The 25008-nt window shown below is 40.0% G+C and overlaps 2 protein-coding genes and 1 long non-coding RNA gene across 4 annotated transcripts in view; 2 read left to right on the top strand and 1 right to left on the bottom strand.

Moving 5' to 3' along the window:
• The window catches only part of MTREX (Mtr4 exosome RNA helicase), a 42063-nt gene extending 40104 nt beyond the window's left edge, over positions 1-1959 (top strand). Inside the window, exons 26-27 of the mRNA XM_042875311.1 lie at positions 1329-1433; positions 1760-1959. Of these exons, the coding sequence (XP_042731245.1) occupies positions 1329-1433; positions 1760-1812 (158 nt within the window). The 3' untranslated portion in view covers positions 1813-1959. The remainder of the gene's footprint in view (positions 1-1328; positions 1434-1759) is intronic.
• The window catches only part of PLPP1 (phospholipid phosphatase 1), a 56050-nt gene continuing 32881 nt past the window's right edge, over positions 1840-25008 (bottom strand). For both annotated transcript variants that reach the window (XM_042875312.1, XM_042875313.1), the window contains exons 4-6: positions 16365-16422; positions 3323-3499; positions 1840-2300 (exon numbers count right to left, since the gene is read on the bottom strand). In XM_042875312.1, the coding sequence (XP_042731246.1) occupies positions 2175-2300; positions 3323-3499; positions 16365-16422 (361 nt within the window). In that variant the 3' untranslated portion in view covers positions 1840-2174. The remainder of the gene's footprint in view (positions 2301-3322; positions 3500-16364; positions 16423-25008) is intronic.
• On the top strand, positions 6039-7239 carry LOC122182218. Its single transcript, XR_006179751.1, has 2 exons — positions 6039-6295; positions 7083-7239. It is a non-coding gene; the product is annotated as an uncharacterized LOC122182218 (long non-coding RNA).

Raw genomic sequence — 25008 nt, 5'->3', positions numbered from 1 at the left:
AAGCAGAAAATAGGCCAGCTGTTAAGAATCTATTGGAAGACACCGTGTTTGTGGTTTTTAAATTGGCTTTTCATAAGCTCCCAAACCAATTAAAAGTGTTTTCTGGGAAGACTCCGTGCTTCATGGGTGAAAGTTTCATGTTCAGTGTTGTGCCACCACCCAGGCTAACAGGCACTTGCAGAACTTTCTATGCAGAAAGCTCGAGTTGATGGTACTGCTATCATAAGCTATAGAGGAAGCCTTAAAGAAAGACTGCCTTTTGTTATTTTATCAGAACTGATGGTCAAATTTCAGCTTCAGCTGCAGTTGCCAGCAGTGTGAATGCTTGCATGTGTGGTAAGTAGGTGGCTACAGCACAAGCCCCAGCGTGCCTGCCACAGCTAGGAGCAGTGGTAATGGGTTAATGAAAATGAGTTGTCATTAAGTTGAAATGTGTGTGTTGGAAAGAAATGGAGATTAGAGAAGCTTTTTAAAGCAGTGGGGAAGATGGGTTAAAGTGAACTAAGTACCCTGTTAATCAGCTCCAGATTGACTTTTGTTTTGTGCAAGAAACTACAGACAATAGTCATTTAGTCTCAAACAGCAGGGGTTTTCTTACACCAAAAAAAAGAAAAAAAAAAAGAAAAAAAAAAGAAAAAGCAAAGCCTGCAACACCCCAGTTAATGGTCCCTGTAGGTGACTATTTCCTGGAAGGGCAGTAAATGGAGATGAGCAGAAGCTATGGGAGGCATACAGGAACACAGCATGGCTGTGCTCAGGGGAGGTACCCATGATGTGCCAATGCCCACTGGCTTCCATGTTTTTCCACATCATGTCATTGCAGTGGCTTTTGCAAACTGCGACTCTCACACAAGCTATTTGTGCTGTAGAAACTGACATCACACAGATATTTTTTTTAGAAGAGAAGCCTCCTTTTATTATCCCTAATAACTGTTCCTAATATCCCTGTTCTGACTTTCATGACAGCTTCTTAGTCTATAAAGTTTTTTCACTAGATGATACACTAAGTAAGTCCAGGGCAAATATCCTATCCTAGATATGATTACTTGAACAGTTATTTTGTGTACAGTAATTTGACTCTAGATACAAGGTGACTCTAGAAGAAAGGAACAGAGGGCACACTACTTATATGCTGGTAAACAAGCACTAGTACTGGGATTATTTTGTGCAGCTTGAGCTGAAATAGGTTGAATGATTAAAAATTTTTGAAGAAAATCTTTTGAGATGCAATAAACTAATGTAGATATTAGGTTATGGTCTAGAAATTATTTGTTTGCATCTCCCAAGCCAACACTTCACCAAAGTGATCTGTCACTCTTCTTATACAGGTAGCATAATTCGTTGCATGAGAAGGCTAGAAGAATTGCTTCGGCAAATGTGTCAGGCAGCAAAAGCAATTGGAAACACAGAGCTGGAAAATAAGTTTGCAGAGGGTAGGTATTTCATTTCAAGAATAAGTATTCTGCAAAATATGAGGCAAGCTTTGATGTTCTTTTTTCTGGGGCTTGGGAACATAAACCTCTGTTGTTGACTTCAAGGCAAGGAGTAACATTGCTCTCCCTATGCGATAACACCCATGTATGCTAACCCAGTGCTACATAAGAAGTCAGGCTTTCTAAGTGTGTCTGAAAATGAACACACAGTGCCTTAAGTCCCAAGTCACTTCCTCTGGTACTGCAGACTGTAACGGTGTTCGTAGCAGAAGTGTTTGTTTCAGTTGTAGTGGTAGGTAATGTTTTCCTTTTTTTTTTTTTTACAGGTATTACAAAAATCAAGAGAGATATTGTGTTTGCAGCGAGCCTTTACCTGTAACAGAGTTCATAAGCTTCACATGCCATCTTGAGTCAAGACATTGTTTTAATTGTATTTAAACCACAATAATTTCAACAAGGCATGTACAAACAGCAGTGTACATAATGAGTGTTACCACATTCATAATAAAAATTTACAGTTTTACTATCTTTTGGTATTGTTTTTTTTTAAAGCAAGAGCTTGATCCAACAGCAATGTAAAGTTTAGATATACAGAACTGTTAGTGTTACTTATATACAGGTAAAGTGAGCATCCAAGAGCAGCAGCAGTCCTTCAAAGGCATTTACTTATATTACATAATTAGACTGGTGAAATTCTTTTCCTTTCAGAGACCAAGACAGTTGAAGTAAGTGAATCATCCTTCATGGTTGATGATTGCTGCCAAAGTGATTTCCATTTGTTGGTGTCTCATGCAGGGTTGTATGGGAATCTTCTTTTGGTTGAAATGTACATCCTCTCACTTTGAAGAAGTCAGACACATACACAACCTGAATGAATAAAGTAGTGTTAATCTCCTCTTTGAAACAAAGTATTTACCTGTTTTTATCCATTAACATGAAGATAAATTCCACGCTTAATATTAAAAAGCAAAATCTAAAGAGATTTAAACAACAGAGAGGTGGAGGTGGTTCAACAGGCACTGCTTTTCTCTTAAGTATCACTTAAGTCACATTTCTCCAGAGCTGTTTAAAACAGTCTTCGCTCACAGAACTCCCTCCCTGATACACATCTCACCCACAGCCCCTGTGTCTGCTGGACCAACTCTGCCTCTGTTATCTTTTTCTGAATTCCTTTAAACATGCATACCACGTTGGGTTACTGTAGTTGTCTGTTTCCATCCTAGTTGGTTGAAAAGCTCTTAGGCTCGAGCAATTGTATTTTGTGTAACAGACAAAACAGCCCCATCTCATCACTGGCCCAGAGCCTGCCTCACTATCCTCAGAATTACTGCTGCACCTTGTTTAAGAATTCATCCAGTCCAAGAAGTCATTTTCCTTCTCCAGCAGGGTTCAAAAGGAAAGACAGGTGTGCTTTCATAGAATCACAGAAGGGCCAGGGTTGGAAGGGACCTCAGGCATCATCAAGCTCCATCCCCTCTGCCACAGGCAGGGCCACCAACCTCCCCATTTAATATCAGACCAGGCTGCCCAGGGCCCCACCCAACCTGCTCTTGAACACCTCCAGGGATGGGGCATCCACAACCTGACATCCAACCTCAATCTTCCCTCCCTCAACTTAAAACCATTTCCCCTTGTCCTGTCATGATCTACCCTTGCAGAGAATTGAATCCCCTCCTGTTTGCAGGCTCCCTTTAGGTCCTGGAAAGCTGCAATAGGTCACCCCACAGCCATCTCTTCTCCAGGCCGAACAAGCCCAGCTTGCTCAGCCTGTCTTTGCAGGGGAGGTGCTCCAGCCCTCTGGTTGTCTTTCCTCCAAACAGGGCTGCCCACCAGTCTGCAGTTCTGCCCAAACATTTGATACACTCGTACACAGTTCAGGAGTTACTTACAATGAGTATAGCTACGAGTGCGCCTTGGATGAGCCCTGTTAAAACATCACTCCAGTGATGTTTGTAGTCAGAAACACGGGACAGACCCACATAAATGGATGCAGCAATCAGACCAAACTGTATGGTAGGACGTACGAGTCTTGCCCAGTCTCCTTTCATTCTGGCCTGCAGATAAAGCTAAGAAAAGAAAATAAATTGTAAAATATTGTAGACACAGAAGCAGTTACACAGAGTTGTCTCATGTTTGTGTAAAGCGTTGAGGTGAAACCTGTGGTTGAAGACATTTTAACATCCAGCAGTGCTGCGCTCCCAACAGTATACCATGGCAAAGGTTTGATAGTTGGAGTTCATGTTTTACATAAACTGCAAACTGCTATATTGATGTAATGTACAACTTACTGTACTTCCACCGAAGTAACGGCCTTTTAAGGCTTAGAAAGAACCCCATGGAAATTTAATTGCCACATTGATTACAGTTAAGTAGATTTCTTATCAAGAGTAGCTGGCAACTGTACAGTCTTTCAAAAGTAGGGAGCCCCATCTCACTCCAACTGGAAAGCACATTAGCACCTTGAGTAAAGTTCACAAGATTCATGAAGTTCGCATGATCTATGACCAGTTTCTAAGATTTATTCCCAATCACATTCCTCAGCTGTCACTGGTTTAACTTCACTTGATCTATTCCAAGTCCTTTTCTACCAGCATATTAGCCATGCTCCCAGTCCGGTATACAAACGGATGCATGCAACTCCCATTCTTTTTCTCTCTCCTCCCTTAGTGCTACCTATCTTATGTGTATTTCTGCTTTCGTTGTGTTGCCCCAGGCTCATGCTATGACAACCCAAAGACAGCAAAGACCCTGCTTTTGTTTCCTTGTCTGCTCTGCCTAGGACAAGACCTCTTATTTCAGCTTCAAGAGGAGCTTCTAACAGCTCCATAAACATCACAGATTTTATTCTACAAGTTGATCCTGTCACACTAAAAAAAAAAAAAGCACAGAGTTACTGTATTTTCTGAGAAGAACAATTCGGTTGGAAATTATATTTAAAGCGAAGTACATCTTTCACTACCATCTAGGAACTCCAGGTCTAGTACAAACCTTAATTGACAGCTTCTATGATTTTGAAAGACTAACCTAAAACACAGACTTAAGGCACTGAGACAACATCATAAGCTCTTGATAAATCCCTTAGCTGACAGCTTCAAAAGCCAGGGCTACTTTCTAGAAGCACTGCTTTCACAATGTAAATATCAGCACAGAGCAGGTAGTGTAGATACAAAGGTGCTACTTTCCAAAGTTAAACATTTGGGGAATGGTTGGTTGGTTTCTCTGAGTAACTTGCATCATGACTTTGGCATGATGACTTTTCAGCTATAAATGGGCTGTCAGAAAGATCAATGCTATCCATAACTACTTCTCTTTAATAGCAAGGTCAGGATGAAATCAGACTCTGAGGAAGTTACAGCTAAGCCTGAACTGGAAAATTTTTTCTTTCAAGTAGCAGCGCTTGGCATATTTCTGGGGATCTTAATTTTACCACAGAGGAATAAAGGGAAGATTGTTGAGCCACTTCAAAAGTCAGTTGTCACAACGTTCTTCTAACAAAAGGTGTTTTAATGGTCCTGTGTTAACACTACTCTGGGATTTATGAAGAGCAGAGCAGAGGTGGGTCCAGGCAGAACACATTGGTAGTCTGCAAAGAGCTGGCTGTGCGTCCGACAATGGGTGTTCTTTCCCCTTTCCCACTGAATTCTGCTGAAGACAGCAAGAATTAGCTTGCTGTAATATTATTTTTTTTTCCCCCATGTAAGCATTTCTGGTAGTTGGCAGACGTACATTTATTAAGAGTTATGCAACTGCAGATACTTGGGAAACTGCATTTACCTCTCAAGAAATAAAATGAGGCAAGCTCACAGACATAATAAAATAGTGTTTGAATCTCCCGTAAGCAGCATGTATTCAGAGCACGTCTCTGATTTTCCTCCTGCATGACAAAGCAGCAAGCAAAAAGGGACATCTACATGACAATCTCATTTCTGAACTGAGAGCAGTCTCAATCAGAATTCAGATCCGGAGCTTCATGCAAACCTAAGCATCAACTCCAGTAGCCATACAGAAAATCCAGATCCCTCTTGAAAACCCTGCTAGAGGATGATGGATTTACACCACTCCAAAACAAAGTATGTTACTGGTGAGAAATCACACCACAGAGAAGCAGGATGACTGACTGAGGCTGTGTGTAGTTTCAGAGTAACAGCTGCTCTTCTGGTTACAATTGGATTTTCTGATACTGCTCATTAGATTGAGAGTCATTTCTTCTATAAGCCAGCTGCTGCAGTGGCAGATTCCATGTTATTTTTAAACAGGTAATTTCACATGCACATTACTGAGTAGGCTCAGACAGTCATGCTCCCCCACAGACTGTTACTACAACCATGACTCAGAAAGACTGCAGCAACAAATCTGGCCTGAAGTAGGTCAGTAACACTGGAGTTGAAAATAAAGTGGTCAAAAGAGAAAGGAGTTTTTACCTCTTGACTATATTTCCTGTAAAAAGCTTCATGCCAGAAGCGTGTCTGAGTGCTGCATATAGCACTATGCACATCATGCATGTTTGTCCTGGCACTACACCAACAGAGCTATTTTGACCCTGTTGACTAACACTGAAGATCATTTACAGAACCCCTCCCTGTATACACGGCATGCCTCTGGGCTTTTTGAACCTGGTTTTGCTCCTCTTTTAAGCCACAACACAGGCAAAGAAGAGAAACAGAAAGAAATCCCTGCCATTCCTCCCTCCCAGTTCAGGTCTCTGGGAATGAATAAGCTTTCTTTTTCATCAGCAGAAGCAGGAGGAATGTCAGGAAGCTTCATCTTGCTAATAGGACTGTAAAGCGCCTTGCAGTCCTTCCTTTGTTGTTGATAAAATATTCAGGAGCCTGGAAGAGAGTGCAACATCCAGAGCTATTCAGGTAGGACTGTGCCTCTGTGAGCTGCAGCTATTTACCACACCATCCATCTTCTCTGCCATCCTAACAATCTCTCTGATCTTTCAGCCGCGCTACTCAGCCATGATCCAATGATCCATTTCTCTTCCCCCCTCCAGTTTCTCATGGTTTGGTGTGGTTTTTTATTGGTTTGTTTTTTTTGTTTTTGTTTTTTTTTAAACTGCACAAACAGATTTCAGAAACATTCCTGAGATAGGATTAAAAGTAATCACCAGCGTTTCTTTCACAGGCTAATGCTTACTGTATAATGAAAATATGTTCTCTACACCACACACATCCTGAACACAAGTTTCTTCTTAATCTATGGTCTGGTACTCCATTTCTAAAAATACACACAGGAATGAAGAGAAACTCGCAGCCACTTTGTGGCTCCTTGCAAGAAGCCACAGACATGAATGGAAGGGTCTCTGCAACTAGAGAATTATTTGCTACTCAACATTTCTAGCATAATTTTCAAGTATTTGCTCTTTCACCAGGACAGCATTAATATACACTACACATAGCTGCCTGCCTAATTTTAAAGTGCAGTGACTATTTCCTAGACAGCCGTTTGGGGTGTAATCCATGTGGCTTCACGAGAGAACTTCCTAACAGTCAACATCTCACATCCCTACCTTAAGGCACAGAATCTTAACTCTGCTAAACCCCATTCACTTCACTAGGGAAGGCAATCTTTCAAATACTCAGTTTTAATGTTTAGAACTTATACAACATTTTTCATTTAATATCTATCTTCTGTTTTTCTTTCCAGAAGCCTGTTACATACGTTTTCCACACTGCAAAACTTTTTTTTTTTTTTTCATTAAGTCACCGCCAGTCCTCCTACAAGAAGGGGAAGGAAAATGAAGAAAACATTGTGTGTTCTTTCCCTCCTCTATTACCCCATAAAGACTTAATTTGTCCATCTATTCGTTTGTTCTGTCATCATTTGAAAGCTGTTTTATTTAACAGCATTTTAAAGTTTCCTGATGTCAAAGGGCCTTTTTAATTACGTTCCGTAAATGTATCCTACTCTGTCTCAAGGAATGAGAAGATGGGTTTCCCTTTGGAGATGCACCTATTTCTCCATTCCCCCACCCCCCCCAGCTGTTTTTGCCTCAATCCTACTATATTCATTGCATTGTAAAATTAATTTAGCAAGCCAGAAAGTACAATTGTTATCCTGGTGAGACCTCCCCAAGACATGGAAGAATCAGAACACTTCTAAATTTGCCCAAGTAAAAGAGATAAAGGTCAGTAGAAAAAGAAAAGAGCAGAAGATCAGTTTTCCTATCAAATAAGCCCAACTTAGAGACACCACAGTAGTCCTATACAAACTTCATACTTGGTCTACTTTTGGTCATCATCTATCCTCAGTTTCATGGTGTCTACCTGAGCATCAAGAAAGAGCACAATTCAGCTGATCCCTGAAATCCGAAGAGCCATGAGGAGCAGTCAGTGCTGCAGAACCCCACCATAAGGATTTTTTCCAAATCCAAGCTCTGAACTGGCGTTGCATAAAAGCTACTTCAAGCTTGTGCACACATGTATGTAGTTAGCATTATTGTTTATGGGGTGAAGGGACTGGGTACAAAGGTTGTATGTTTGGGTTTTACGTTGTTAATAAGCAAGAAGTGGAAAGAAGAATGGAAAGCACGGGAGGCACCAGCAGCCATTCAGACTTCAGAAAAAACAGCCAGCCTCAGCAATTATTACAGAGGGCCTCCAGAAGACCTGAGGAGAATAAAGGCTGAGAATCTAGGCACACTGAAGGACAGGAAAACTGTGTTTCTATTGACATATCAAATACATCCTTTCAGGACACAGTCCTCCTGTTCTCAAATGGTAAGGTCTTCCACAAGCAAGCTGTGTGGATGCACTGGCAGCCAACGTAGCAATCCATTCTCCATCTCCAGCAGTTATTAAGCATGGCCTATCTGTAGGGAGAGTAGAATCTAATAACCTTGATACAAGCTTATACAAGACAAAGTTTGCACCTGAGTATTTTCAATATAAGCAGTTATTCAACACGACCCTGCAAAAGAATGGAGGAGATGAGACCATACATTCACCCTGTTGGTTGTTTTTTTCATAACACTATGAAGCAACAAAAAGCATTAAGACATGCGGACGACCTGCCATCTATTCCGTCCCATTCCTGCTCAGCAATCCACAGACCAAGACCTCTCTGTTCTGCCTGCAATAGGCAACACAGAAGAAAAAAAGGCCTCCTGTCACATCTTCCAAGCTTTCCACTCCTGTGAAAGTATGGAGATTAATTCCACCCTTTTGCACATTAGAAGAAACTTAGAGATTACTTTGTACAAAAGCCATTTTGTATAGATCCTATTATTCTTATTTTTGCTCTGTTAGCAAAAACTCCAGAATTCCAAGCAGTATAGGAAATCCAGGAAACTGAGTAAAAATTGCAAATTCTCAGCACAAGTGTCCCAACAGGCACAAGAAGTGCTGAGAAACAGCATAGCAGTCACACAAGCTTGCACTCTGCAACCATTAATTACAAGTGCAAGAGCTCCCTTCATTCCCAAAGCACCATTTATAAACGCAGGGCTCTAGGCATCAACCAGCCAAGCACTGCCAGCAAACCAGGAATCCAGTGTGCATTTTTGTGAAGCTTGATGTTAACATGTAGTGCCTAACTGAAGTAATTTTAAAAGACATACTTGCATCCAAACAGAAAACTTACCAACTTATGAACCACAAAGGTGTAGGACAATTTAAGTAAACCATGAGTTGAGGATCTTCAAAAAGAAAAAAAAAAAAAAAAAAAAGCTTGGAGACTAAGGTCTGTTATGCCTTCCTAATGAGATTTAATTTTCTTAAATAAATAAATACTTGCCACAGAATCACTCAGGTTGGAAAAGACCTTAAAGATCATCGAGTCCAACCACAACCTAACCATACTACCCTAAACCTACCACAAGGCCATTAGATATCATTTAATAAATAGGTGTAGCTTTTGTATGCTGAAACCTAAACTACAGCCAACTAAAACCAAAATACTTTACTTACTAAATACTCTACTTATGATCCCTGTTTTATCTGCATCTCTATTTTCTTTGGAGTGGTCAGAAAACAAAGGAGAAAGAAGCCACCAATTCAGAAATATTTTTCCCTTTTTATAGAAGGAAAAGGATATAGGTTTGCACTTAGTTCCAGGTGGAGATGCACATGGGCTGCTGCTGAAACTCTATCCTCATACACTCCACCCAGGCATTCCTCCTGACACCTGAGCCACCTCTGGTGTTTGAACATGATGTGCTGGTCAGGGAACTGCTCCATTGGACAGATAAATAAAGGAAACAAAGTTTGCCAGAGGAGGGCAAAAAGGCAGCGTACATATTAGCCTAGCCTCAGACAGCTGCACACTGCCATCAGAAGGTATTTGACACTGTGAGAGCTGCCTCCCATGCAACAGAGAAACCTCCTGTCATGTACTAGTTTAGAAGGCAAACTGAAAGTACAGTCAATGTATTTTATACAGATGTTTCCACTAGACAAGTAATAATTCTTCAGTTGTTTTGTTTAGTAATCCTCCAGCTGCAGCTTAGCTGTACGTTGTAGAAATATTTACTGACATCACTTTTTACCATAAAGCAGGGAAAACTTCAACATTCTATTTTACTCCAAAAACTAACGCTTGTCCTTTTCTGATGAGAAAAGTATTTGCTTCTGTTCCTCTAGCAAACACCAAATTACAGAAGCCTCTACAGAAGGTGAACTCTGCAAGGAAATGCTTTCATCTTTGTCCTGCAGGAGCTAATTCACAATAATCTCATCACTACCAACAGCTGCAATTCCCAAGTGCACTATAGAAGTCTCTTTTCTCTTCATTTGCCTGCTACTGAGAAGTCTAAACACTGGTACTGAATGAGTACTAGGAGAGTATGCAAGTAGGAGAAACACAAGCGTCTCCATCCTTGAGTCTCATAGCATGACCAGTTATCCTTTATTTTTTAATTTGTGCTTCAAGTAACATGCTTCTGCCCAAAGCTACAGCCACACAAAATACTCTCAGTAAGACATGTCCTCCTATTCGTTTCTGAAGACCAGACAGTCCTCAACTTTCACGTGGGCAGGAACTCACTAGGGACTTCCATAGCTTAGTTCAAGTACTATTTGGGAAAGTGAAGAAACACTGCCATGCAAACAAATGTATGTAAGATACTGTGGTAAAGGCTACCAGGCCCTTATTTGGGAATTGCTGCACCCAACCTTTAATCCCAACATAAACAAGATTTCAGGAGCAACGTCTGATTTTCACATTTAGGATTATAAATATATACACACCCACCAAAAAAAAAAAAAAAAAAAACAACCAAAAAACAGCCTAAACCCAGCTTCCATTTGTGTCTAGCATGTTGCCTCTCTGCACAGGGCATAGGCTGCCAGTCCAGGTCACTGAAATACAAATTGCTCTCTAGTTCTCTTCTATAATTTCCTGCTTCCATGAGCACACAAGATCTACTTTCCCAGTGAACAGTGGAAGAGCTTGTGAGCAACTCAAGTTACCTTTCACAGATTCTTTACCCCCCCCCCCCCCCATCCCACATTACTCTCCCCAGAATAGCATGGCAGCTTGGCTGGTTCCTGAGCACAATTCCTCACCCTAGCAAGGGGCAGCCAGTAACATGCCCAGGCTACCTGCAGCCAAGTCCGACTCCATTACAGCAACTCAATCCTCAGGGCTGCAACCATTGCTGCCAACTGCAGTGGCTGCAAAAGGGTCATTCTGGCCAATGAAGATAGAGCACACATTGAACAACTTAGGTAGATTTCAGATAGAACATTTAAAACTTTTTTTTTTTTTTTAATGAAAGTCTGAAGTGTTGATGGACAGCAGTATCTACTTTCAAGGCAGGAATGATATTTTAGTAGCAGAGAAATTGCTAGGAAAGGTGTTCAGTTACACTTGTCCTCCTATCTTCCAATCCAGATAAGATGGTTTTGTTAATACAAGGGGGAATGTGTCAGCTGTTTAATAATGAAAGGAAAGGAGCAGCAAGGGGTGGGGATGCCAACATTTTGTGCTCCAGCATCTGTTACTAAATCACTAGGTTCCCAGATGCTGCTGCTGCTCAATCTCCCCATGGTTTCCACATGAAGTTGCTGTTAGCAAAAGCTTCCCAGAGATAACAGTTCAGTCTCAAGCTGATCCATCTATCTCAGCCAAAAGAATCCCAAAACACATTCACCATCATTGCTTCCTGGCCTGACACTTTACAACTCATTCCATAAGATGACAAATAAAAAGACTAAAAGCAAACAAGTCTAGCCTAAAAACTCAGGTCTTAAACTGGTCTGCCAGACACCACAGTTTTTTGACAGTAACATGGCATCATAATATCCAGTTTGGTGCTATTTAACACTTCCTAAAGATACTAAAGAGATATTCTGTATTATCTTTCTTCCAAAAATGTTAGATAAGTGTTTTATGAAACAGAATTAGTGCATCCTTCCCCTTTCCCAAAGGGATGAACGGACTGCCTCTCCCAGTGGGAAGTCTCATTGACCATAGGCACCGTCGCAGAATGGCCAGGATTGGAAGGGACCTCAAGGATCATGAATCTCCAACCATCTCATGAACCATCCTTGTGTCTATTTTCATGCCATGCAGTCACACACAGCAAGCTACGCGAGATCAATTCAGCTGAAGATTTTGCACATAAACACACTGGAAATCCAGGTACAATAACAAGATCTAAGCTCATTACAGGTTTCTGTAGAAGGCTTTAACCAGACACCAGCTTAATGAGGCTGCTATCCATTATGGATGTATTTCAGGTGATGTGGAATCAAAGATTCATTCCTTTTACTTAGACAACCTTAGCAGATGTAAGGGAGGCAAACTGCTCACAAAGGGAAATTCAGAAAGGTAGTAATAAGTAGCTGTAAATACTGGTGAGCAAAGCTTCCCAAAAATACATGTTCAAGTTACATACAAGTAAATATTCCCATCCCTGAAGTTAAAAGTTCACTTCTGCTCTCTACAAACCAAAGGACAAACTAAGGAGAAAAGCTTCAAATTCCCAGTTCTGATTTACTTCAGACTATCATTTTGAACAGTTCAGAGGACGTGGTATTCATTCATGTTTCCCTAGCTCCTCCCAGGTGTAATTTATGTATTTTCAGTTTGGAAGTTTGCACTTTCCAGCTCTTATCCTTCCCATTTTGTTCAGACTGCCATGTTTTTCAGCTGGCACTTCTGCTCATCAGTAAGCCCAAGGCATAATTCTCTATAGATACTTAAATCAGATTTTCTTCTGGGATTCCTGAAGCAAGGAAATTGAGACCACGTAGTCAGAACCCCTGCTTCCATGCTAATGAAGCCTCCAGAAAACATACATTAAAGTTGCAGCACGTCTAAAGAGAAGAAAAAACAAAACACATCCTTCCCATTAAGTATAAAGACTGAATTGCATACTATTTTCACATAACCTTCCCTCACTTTGAGAGTAGACATTCATCACAGAAGTACGTTTAAACCTGCAGTTTTTTCCTCCCAGTATCAGGAGCTGTGCAGTTGCAACTCAGACATCATAGCTTCCAGACTTCCCAAATTTTTCTTATCACCAATAGTTCTCTGCGAAGTACTACATACACTACCAGCATAAGCCACCAGTCACCACATGCACATCTCGTGCCTGCCTCTGTACCTTCTTCCAGACATCATTCCCACTAACCTCTTGTGCTAAACTTTTGCTTAGTAGGGAATGCACAGATGACTGCATAGAGACACTTGTAAAGCCCACTTTTCTATTACCAAAAGGAAGCACTTAAGAGTTTTAGCAGCAGAAGCCCTGCATGTTAGGTAAGAAAAAGATGTGCTAAGTGAGAAAAATTCAAACCAGGCTGCAGTACTTTGATTTTTGCCAATACTAAAAAAACGTTTTTGCCCTTTAGGATTAGAACCAGCATGCTTCTGCTCCTCATGGAGATAAACAATGTAAAGCAGATAGCACAGCATAAATGCTCAATACGAAGGCACGACCAGCTCCTAACTTTTATGTCCTTCTTACATTGCTACTAGAGAAACTTCTGCCTTGGTTCAATCTTCATTCAGAGCATCAGAACATCCTGCTAAGTAGTAAGACCCTGAAGGATTATTACTCTATGTACATTATTACTCCATGGACATTACTGTAGCTGTTTAGAAGTCAAAGCATCTAAAATCACTGGAAGTGATATATCACCTCTTACTAGTTTTTTAAATCCACCAGGTGCTCCTGTACATAACAGAACGTGCAGCTACCATTTAACTTGCTTCTTACACAGCAATTCTGTCTCAGGTAACCGAGCTGAAGAGGCATTCCATTACTTATCTAATATTCTGCAATTTATCTTGATTTAAGCCACATACTTTAAGCACATCCTCATTTTACAGTAGCAATGCCTGTGCTATCTGTGGTGGTGATCATTCCCCATTTGACTTCTCCCAGTACCGCTCCTTCATGCACAACCTGCCAGTGTACATGCATTCAGAACAGTTAAAAGAACACGTTCTGCAGTACACACAAGGCAGATTCCTCTAGTCCTTAGGAAACCAGCATCTGGTTATGATTAACGCTGCTATGAGTAATGCCACATGTTCACAATTTTGTCCTGCTCATGACTCAGACTGCAGCTGGAGTAAGTGTGCAAAGAGCAGATGAAGCCAGCATCAGAGTTCAGTGAACAAACAGGTTATCAAATGCTGCAGGCCTGGTTTAGAGCCAGGAGCAGCACTCTGCCTTGCCACGTGGGCAAGGAGGAGGGTGAGAAAGCATTTGCCTCATCTTCCTGTAGTAGCTGCCTGCTTAAATACTTTTGTTTTGTGGTTTGTTTTTTAAAAGAACTACCAAGACCACAGTCAATGCAAAGGTTGGTATGCAGCGATACCATATTAATTAGCAGAAAAACACATCTACACCTGCACAGAAGTTGTTAGCCTTCTTCAGATGTTCCTATGAAAAAACAACTCTAATCTCAAAGTCTCCTACTGTTTGTACTGCTCAGCCAGAGAAGTTAAACAAGAAACAGAGGTGCAGGAAAAGAAAAAGAACACCTCCTCCCCCAGGCAGGGTCAGACTGCTATAAAAAAAAAAAAAAGTCTTATCAAAATTGGACTGTGTAAACTCAGGGTATAGTTTAGTAGGAAACATGTGAGAAGATAAATTCCTTCAATGACTGACAATATTTCACTTTCTGAGCACAATATCCAAACACTGGGGGTTACAACAGCAGTTTCTTGCACCGTCTCCCAAGAGCCAAAACTGTAGCAGCAGCCACCATGAGGCTGAATGTGTGACCAAACAGGTCCAATGCAGGCCTTTGAGCACACTTTGAAATTATGTTCCTTCTTGTGTACTTCCAATTTCAAGACTGCTTTCCTTTCTCTAACATTTGTAATTCTGTTCTGAGCATTTTTCTGCCACACCTGAATGATATATGAATTTATGTGCAATACATCACTGCTTCGCAAATGCCTTATTATGAGAGTTAAGGATATCTGTACACCTGCAGGTTAAGGGACTGATACAAGCTCTGGATTTACAGCATTTTAAAATGGGACACAGAAGGATCTGACTCATATTGTCTACCTCCTTCCCCATGCAGAAGGTTGCTAAGTGTGAAGCATGCAGATAAGCACACAAAACTCCATAGCTGACTGCATCTCAGTTCATGAGTTCAGCAACTCTGCACACAAGCATGAATTTAGAAAAGAAACCACCAAGCACATGTACAGGCTACTACAGACAGGGTTATTCAAACCATGTGAAGAAACTCGCATATTCAAGAGAAGAATAGCAAATAAAAATCTTGCTCTTTTTGCCAAAGGTTGCATTTTTTCTAAAATCCTAGCAAATTAAACAGAGCCTGGAAGTCCAAGCATAAATATCATTACACAGCACTCATGCTATTTAGATGTTGTCTCAGTGTTAAGGCAAATAACTAGGGCATAGGAAGATTGAGCACAGGTAGGGGGAGTTTTCATTATGAGGCAAGATTTCAAAACAGCAACCTTTCTCTGAGTCCATACTGGCTGAAAAGTCCTGCTCACGACCACCTTCCCCAAAAGACATGTCAAGCTGGACTCATTCATACAAGTAGCAGAGATAAAAGTTCAGACAGACTGAGATCTATGACCAATGACTTTCATCCAATCAGTACAGATTATTATAAACCAGACTCATTATTATCATACATCGTAAATTTTCTCTGGTCTAAGTTTGTGCTTCTGAAGGGCTGCAACGTCATATTCTCACAGGGATCATGAAACCATGTAAGAAGAAGTTAAGGGACAATTGAACACAGCAGGACAAGTCAGTATTAGGTTGCTACATAACAATAATAGCTTCATCATATCATGGAAATGGTGGTTTGGATCCATGTATTCTGTTTTTTGGAACTGCATCACAAGTAGACCTGTATGATTTTGGAGACTAGAAGTGACAATGAACAAGGAAAAAAACAGTGGTTGTTTTTGTTTTTGTTTTTTTCAAACACAGCTGAACAGATGAGAAACATTATAGTATATTGTATATAAGTATCCAATTTTTAGTGTTACAAAGCTTATTCTAGGAGGAGTTTTTTTTTGACTCGAGCTAACTTGAATTGAAGTGTATGAGGCTTTAGGCTTGAAATTGAAAATCAACACTCAAGGAAGAAGCCCTTCAAATCCTCATACATTGGAAACTATCAAAAAAAATTGTAGTCTTATTTTCATTTCTGCAGCTAAACTTCTCCCCTCACTTCCCATGCCCTTTAACTCTTCTCCTGTTGGGGTGAGGAAAAAGTGTATGTAACAGTAGAAAGAATTAGAAAATAAAGTTGGTCTCCTGTTTAGAACTTATGGACTCATTCATATTTGATTAAGCTTAAGTCTAGGGCTTTGTATTAATTTATTTCTTTAATGAAACATGCAAAGCCTAATCAAATCAAACATTTCTTATTGTAGAGTTTTGCATCAGGTAAATAAGAGTTGGGTTGGGTTTTTTTGTTGTTGTTGTTTGTTTTTTTCCCACTACTAAATACATGGAAAAAACATACTTACTGCTAGGAATAGCATGCAGTACATGGAGAACGAAGAATGGCCAGAATAAAATGATAGTCTGGAAGAAAAAACAACAGACATTTCAGTATTTTTCCATGTTTGCCACAGTGATGTTATCTTACAGAAGTTAACAGGAAAAAAAACAAACATTCCCATGCCATTTCAAGATTGCTATCAAGGCATAACAGACATCATTTGTTTCTGTCAGTAGGTTTTGACAATTAGCAGAAGCCCCACTGTTCCAACATCAAGTTGATCTCAGCATCAGGCAGTAACTCCCTGTCCTTCGACTCAAGTTCGGTCTGTAAGCAAGCACATCCTGAAACTAGAAACAGCATATATTAGAGCAGAATAGTTGTTTAGCATTCTGACGTTTCTGAAAATTTTCAGGACAAAAAGCCTAAATACACCAATTAAAAATCAAGTGTTTATCAGATAATCACAGTATGCACACAAGCAGCGTAGTTACTGTATGTCACCATCAAGAAATAACATAAACTGCTCCTATCTAGATGTGCACATTTCTGAGATGTGGTAGTTCATATAGACCATGATTGTCTGCCACTGAAGGGAAGAAAGGCAGCTAGCCAAGTGCCAAAGCTGACACCTAACCCTGTATTTGTAGAAACAGCTTTACACTTGGCTATTTCCCTTAGGGAAGGCAACACTACCTCTGACTTCTAAACAGCTTCTGGAAGGCCCAGGCTGAAAGGCACCAACATCACCACTTCATCACCAACTTCACCTTTAGGGAAGTGGCTTAGAAAAAAGCATAGAACAGCAGATGCCTGACAGGGCACAGAACAAAGCCCAGCCACTTCTTCGTCAAGAACAGACAACAAAATGCTAAGAGATTTCTGATCCAGTCCTAAATGGGGAAATGAAAATATACTTCAGCTCTCTTCTACACATTACACAGAGCACATTGCTGAGAAAACATTTAAGTCTCTTCACAGGTTATCTAGCAGGTCTCACTCAGCCTTCTGTGTAATTTAAGGGTGCTGTGTTACACCCTCACTTAAACCTGACAAACAAATTAGCACAGGTTAATAAGTTTTGTGGATTCCCAGGCAGCTCCCTGCCACCTCCAGCAGGTGTCCCAGCTGGTCACCGCACCTGGGGGCCTGAATCAGGGATCAGTGAAAGTCTCAGTCAGTCTGCTCTCCCATCAGAGAGTAACAGCGTGCCGCAGGGTAATCGGGTTTACCGCAGACATACCACAGGGGAGGTAAGAAAGCAATCTCGTGCACAAAACTCCCAAACTGCATGATTAGTTTGCATGCACAGCATTAAGAAATGCACTGCAGAGGAGTAAGAAACTTACATCAAGTGTTCTCTGTAGCTCTTAGTTTACATTTGACTATATTGGACTTTCAAACTACTCAAAAACAGCTATTTTTGAGCTATTTCAAGCACTACTAAGAGCTTTGTTTAAGAGAAACTGGAATGAACTCCAAAAAGATGAGCTTTGTATATGTAAGTATCACAGATGTTTTCAATTCTTCAGTATAAAAACATCTTCAGATGTTTAAAATTAAAAAAAAAAAAAAAAAGACTGCAATTTTTGCAGGATAACCTTCCTCTACTCCAGTACTTCTTAACTCTTCTGCGTTAAGATCTGTTTAGAACTTTGCTGTGAAAGCCAGAATGACAAGAACCTGGAAATGTTCTGTCTGTCGGGCACAACAACCAAGTACTCTTGAAGTGCCAACAATGAACTCCTACTATGCCAGTATTTTATCCACCACCATTTAGGTTATTGCTGTTGTCCTTAAGATCTTCTCCTGTATCTCCTGAGGGCAACACACTGCCAGCTGAAGGAATTCAGAAGGTTATTGAATGAGAGAAAAGATTTCTTACATTTGTTTTTTTGAATCAGTATGTTAAATATGTTGCAGCTTACAGACATTTGTGGTTCTAGACAAACATAAGCACAGTGTAACATTAAGAATACCTTGTTCCAGGTTGAAGATTGCAAAATTTAAGTGCACTCTCATCTGACAGATTAAATTAGCTGTACATGACTGAAAACTTAGTGTTTAGCACATGAAGTATTGCCAAAAATACAACTTGGACAAAATATTGATCCAATTTGTACATTGTGCAATCCCAGTGAAAGTTCTTTGGCAATACTGCTGTCTCTGGACTTGTTAAAAATAAAACAAAAATTGTTAAAAATCTTAATGCTTTTCCATTGTTTCAGTTAAAATATTTTGAAAAGGTTTCATGACCATTCCTCAGCACACAAATACCTTCTCAAAGCCAGCAAAACATCCTGTCTACTGTACCAGACAACCTGCTTCACAGCCCAGGCCTCCTTGGAAGCACATTGCCAGTGCTGGCCTGCCATGAGTCAGGAATTTTACAAGTAAATAACAATTAAGAAATAAAAGTAATCAAATATATATATATTATATATATATATATATACATACCAGCACTTACTAGTTCTAAAATGACCAAAGTATTAGAATTTTTACAGATAAAATCCTACAGACAATCCTGAAAAACTCTACTTTGGCTAATGAAGGACAAATTATCCCAGTAGGAATTTGCATCTCAGATTTCATGAGCATTCAAATGGTTTCATGGGATATTGTTCCCATGTCATGAAATAATGTTGGTAAGCGTAAAGTTTTGTTTCAATTCTTTCAAAACCAGCAAGTCCAAAGTCAAAAGACCAGATCTGCAATCTATCTCTTTTACTCAGTATCTACCTCAACTGGTTAATTAGAACATGAGGAGCAAAGCTTCGTTTAATCAGGAAAAATCAAAAGCTCTTTCCACTATTACTACCAAGATAGAAGAGTAACTTAAGAAGTAACATCAAACCAATTTCAGCTATCAACTGATATCTAAAGCATACTTAGCTCCTAATGTGTACAGTGCAGCTTGCTATCTAAAAAAGGTCTTAAAATAAGAGAGCTTAAGGGCTGGTTAACTTTCCTGAAGCTTAGTTTTGCCACAAGCTTATGTATTATATGATATAGATGAAATTAAAGATAGCTCTACCTCCTAGAAATGGTTACCATAGAAGTGATTATGATTATCACTACAGTCTGCTACTGCAAGCCCACATTTTTAAAGATTACTTGGAAAAGTAATCAAAGTATGAACAATTCTTGCAGAGAAGTAATTACAGCAAATGCCGAACCATTTAATACAAAAGTATTAATCAGGATTTCTAACAACAAATAAGTAAGTCTAATTAAGTCTAAGAAAGAACACCTTATTGGCTTTGATATTTACAACAGTTTAATTCTGGTCTATTCTTTTTTGTGCATATAGGACAATTTAGTTAGGAGAATGCAACCTATCTGAAAGCAGCATTTCTTGAATCACCTCATGTAGATAGTAAACCTCACAATATGTAAACTGCCGTCCCCTTTATCCAAGGCTTCTGTAAGGAAATATGGTACAGTTTGAGGACAAGATATTCCTAACAAGGTACAAGGCCAGCTGCATTACCTGCTAGAGCTGTACAGAGCAGTAAGTTTCCTAGATTTTTCACAGTGTAAACAGATGCATAAAATCATAAAATGGCCTGGGTGAAAAGGATTACAATGATCATCCAGTTTCAACCCCCCTGCTACGTGCAGAGTCGCCAACCAGCAGATCAGGCTGCCCAGAGCCACATCCAGCCTGGCCTTGAATGCCTCCAGGGATGGGGCATCCACAGCCTCCTTGGGTAACCTGTTCCAGTGCTTCACCACCCTCTGTGTGAAAAACTTCCTCCTAATATAATATCTAATATATAATATTGTAATATCTATATAATATCCTAATATCTAACCTAAACCTCCCCTGTCTCAGTTTAAGACCATTCCCCCTTGTCCTATCACTATCCACCCATGTGAACAGCCTGTTCACACGCTCCCTTTAAGTACTGGAAGGCCACAATGAGGTCTCCCTGCAGCCTTCTGTTCTCCAAGCTAAACAGGGCCAATTCCCTCAACCTTTCCTCATAGTAGAGGTGCTCCAGCCCTCTGATCATCTTAGTGGCCCTTCCCTGGACCCACTCCAAGAGCTCCACATCTTTCCTGTACTGTGGGCCCCAGGCCTGGATGCAGTTCTGTAGATGGGGCCTCACAAGAGCTGAGTAGAGGAGGACAATCACCTCCCTCTCCCTGCTGGCCACCCCCAGTTGGCCTTCTGGGCTTCAAGCACACACTGCTGGCTCATGTCCAGCTTTTCATCCACCAGAACCCTCTAGTCCTTCTCTTCAGGGCTGCTGTCAAGGAAATCTTCCCCTAATCTGTACAAATAGCTGGGATGTAGAAATACCTGGGGTATAGAAAGACATGATAAAAGTTTTTGCAGAAGAGAGACAATTTAGGAAAAAAACCATCACAAAACCACCACCCAACTCTCTCCAACTACGAGAGACTGAATTTTGACCTGTCATGGTAGGTATCCCATTTTATAGCTCCTAATTAGAGTAACTACCTATATTCAGCACCCAAACAAAATTGTTAATTTTCATTTAAACACTTGTAACAGTCCTATGCTACCCTTACAGTGTTATCTGTAGAGATTCTAGCAGTTATACACTTGTACAGGAATCAGCATAGCATGCCACAAGTAAAAGGAACATCGTTTTACACTCATTTACAAGAAGCATGTTTTAGGTAATAAGTTCTGCTTAATAGTAGTTTGTAATGCACATTGTTTAAGAAACAAACTACTTAACATCAGAAGTTTATGAACCAGTTGATGTCATGTCTCCATATAATGTGTTTGCATGGACAACACAACATATGCAAAGTGCTGTTCTCTACAAGAGTCTGACTGGGAAGTGAACAGCCTCAGTGAAGAAGGAAAGAGCTAGTACAGTACAGTATTGAATAGTAAGAAACTAAAAGGAAGCTTTAGAAATAATAAAAAAAAAAAATAATAGGATAGACCCATATCTAAGCAGCAAGAATGTTTTGTGGTGCTATATAAAAGTGGTATAGATTTGAATAAGGAAATCTTCCCAAAATAAGTATTGAATTATGGAATGATTCAGTAACAGAAAAACAGGAGACCCAATATTATATCTACTTCCACACCAACACAAAACCAAACACTCCCTAAACTAGCTGGCAAATCATTTCTATCCTCAGGTTCTTCAGACCCTCCACGTCTTGACTCAAAGCTTCTCCTGACACTTGTGCTACACATTTCATTGATCTGAAGCGGAATAAACGACCAAGAGAACTGCAGGTCAGCACGTCGATTTCAAATAAGTCAGACAGCTCTGCACACTTGGCAGGGAAATATTCCTAGAATTTTAATGCCCTGAGGACTTGGTTTAATGAAGTGATAGGCCTACACATAAGCTAAAGTAGCACATGCTTTAAAAACAATCAATTCTGCACTCAGTGATCAACATGTTCTCACAGCACCCACTCTCTTGAAGAGTTACAGACTTGTGCAGAAACAACGTCCAAGGACATCAGCAGGGACATAAATCTGGAAGTACTTGGCACTCCTTGCAGAGAAAAGAATGATCAATTAAATGCATAGGCAAGTCATCTATTTAACAATATCCAAGCCTACTTATAAGACAGAAGTCCACTTTCACGACAGTATTATTCAAATTTTGCCACTTTCTCCCTTCTCATATCCACTGGTTAAACCCAGACTGAAGTAAAAAAGTCTCTGAGAGTTGCCAGAGAGTCTTTCTTTTGCCTCACTTTGGCAATTTTACCGACAAAGGCATTTCTAAGTGAAACTTCTACTGTCTTTTACAATCATATCTGAGACAGGAATGCAGAGCCACCCAGCTCTGCTTTAAGTGATGGCAGATAATAAGCAAACTTTGCCAGTACAGACAAAGCACGCCAAGAGACTAAGCCTGCAGAATAAGAAATGTGTAATAGCTGTCTTCAAAAAAAGAAAAAGGAGAACATCAACATGTTCTTACCTTACACAAATCAAAAGTTTCTGCTTATTTTAATAGCTATCACCTGTATCCTGAGCTTCATCAAAATAAGTGTGGCCAGCAACCCAAGAGAGGTGCTCCTGCCCCTCTTCTCTACACTGGTGAAGCCTCACCTGGAATACTGCATCCAGATGTGGAGTCCACAGGAAAGGACAGACATGAATCTGTAGGATTGTGTACAGAGATGAGCCACAAAAATGATCCATGGAATGGAACACCTCTCCTGCAAGAGCAGACTGCGAGAACAGAGGATGTTTAGCCTGGAGAAGAGAAGGCTCCAAGGTGACCTGATAGCAGCCCTTCAGAATTTAAAGAGGAGCTACAGGAAAGAAGTGGACAGACTCTTCAGCAGGGTCTGTGGTGACAGAACAAAGGGAAATAGTTTCAAGCTCAAAGAGCGTAGATTTAGGTTAGATGTAAGGAAAAAGTCTTCTACAGTGAGGATGGTGAGGCACTGGAACAGGTTGCCCAGCGATGTGGTGGATTCCCTGTCTCTGAAGACTTTCAAGGTGAGGTTGAATCAGGTCCTGGGCAACTGGATCTAGCTGTGCATGTCAGTCTTCATTGCAGGAGAGTCAGACTAGGTGGCCCTTAAGTGGCCCTTAAGTGTCCCTTACAATTCTAAGGATTCTACAATTCTAACAACAACAAAAACAAAAAAGACAGAAATAGGAGGTTCTAGGAAGAAATAAGCAAGTTTTTGTTGTAGATTGTTTTTTTTTTCCTATTTGCAATTACTTTCCTCCCCCTTCTCCACAAGTCTTTTGAAACAAGCTTTGTAAATACTGTAAGAAGTGGGGGAAGAAAGTCAACTTTTTCATATGTCAGGATTATTGTACAGTGGTTTCACTTCACTGAATGTCAGAATGCTTGTCTCCACTACTAGGTTGAGCAGGCTCTTAAGCCTCTGCAAACATAGTCTACTGGGTTTCCCTTACCCCACAATACATGGAAACAGGCAGATAACATGCAATATCTGTTTTGCCATTTTTAAACAGAAAGATTGCACATTAGCAGGATAATCTATTTGGGCAACAACTAGTTACCTGGCTGTTCTGCATTTGTCACCTTGTACATATTGTGCATATTGACATGCAGTTACTAGAAGAGTAAACTGCATGGTGAGATAACCAGCAGGGGGAAAAAGATGGATTAGTCTCCTGCTTTTTCTTTTCAAATGAGCAGCAGATCATGACTACTCTTGGATTTACAAATATTCTTCTTCAGTTTCCATTCATGAAGTAACAAGTTACCAAAACTGATATTCTTACCATGCACAAGTATGTATGTTTTGAACACAGTATTACCAAGACCAACCTACCAGCATATTGCAACAGCATTGCACACTCACACTGCAGAACCACCTCTAAGTCTTCTTCTGTCAGGTTTGACTGTGTCACTCAGTTTAACTCAACACACAATCTGAGTGCTTTATTTCTTCCTATGCCTCTAGTTAGCATCTTAAAAAAAAAAAAAACCCAAACAAACAAAAAATTAGAAACTTGTTTACTTTATCAGTAATACAGGAAAAAGTGAGAGTGAAAGCATCAATAGACTCAAACCGACATTTAAGCATTTAAGTCTGGTTAGCATAGAAGCTTTTTTCATGTAGAAGGGCCATGATCTCATTAGAATGAAGGAAAGGAAGATCAGACACATGATCCAGACTGCAGAATGGTTTCTCAGTTGCTTATTGCGAGCTCATCTTTCATATCAGTTCCTCCTATCACCAGTTAATTTCTATTGCAGAGGCAGCTTGTTATCTAGATTAAGAACAACCCTACTTCATCATTCACTGTAGCCCAGGAGCAGCTTCTAAAGTTTCTAAAGTTAAAGACATTAATTCACTACCACATTTCAGCTTTTTCCTTCCATGTAAACTTTTCATAAGCATCAAGTGTGGGTGCCCTGACTTTAGGTTCCATTTCTCAGGATTATTTGGATAGGAGTGGAAGTCTTCACAAATTAACCGTTTTATGTCTCAAATGACACCAATGCCAAAACGGACAAGCTACAACACTCGATTAATAGTGAAAAAGTATCTGGCATTGTATTCATCCCCTCAACAGCTTTGGTGTCCAAGCTTGTTAATTACTTTTTGGCACGCATCTTTTTAGAAGAGAAAGCTACTGATTAGATTCTGATGAAAACTACTCAACATTCAAGCTTTAGTACTGTGTAAGAGCTCATATGTTAAAAGCTGTTACAGAAGTAATTGGAATGCAATATACAACATAAAAGTAGAGTTCTAGCAAACATGTAGTTAACAAGTTTGTACAAACTTTAGAGACATTTCTGATTCATTATGTTAATACAAACTGATTTGGATAAGTAAACTATTTAGTTATGTTTGAATGATTAAGCATGGTTTGATTTTTGACAAAGCTTTTCAGTTTCCAAACAAAGTTTTTATGAAGTATTCCAGTATGAATTTATTTTAGTACAAACTAATGCTTCATCTTAGAAATACCCTCAATATCAAGAGAGTGCAGAAAGAACAATTGTTTACCAAAGACAGATTAATCAGAAGCAAGTGTCCAGTCTTTTGGGCTAGGCTTAAAGAAATCCATAGCAAACCAATTGCAAAAATTATCTAATGAAACAGGGAGAAAACATGACTGATTTGCATTTTAGTGAGTATTGTCTCATTTAGTTTTGAAGGTGTTTTCATCAGGTAGAAGCAGCAACATCAGAGTTTCCAACTTTATTTTGAAGCTC

The sequence above is a fragment of the Lagopus leucura genome, unplaced genomic scaffold (assembly GCF_019238085.1).
Source record: "Lagopus leucura isolate 7727_CA_CO unplaced genomic scaffold, USGS_WTPT01 Super-Scaffold_100014, whole genome shotgun sequence".
In the NCBI taxonomy this organism is placed as follows: domain Eukaryota; kingdom Metazoa; phylum Chordata; class Aves; order Galliformes; family Phasianidae; genus Lagopus; species Lagopus leucura.
Note: the sequence above shows the minus strand (reverse complement) of the source record. Positions and strands in the feature narration are given on the sequence as shown.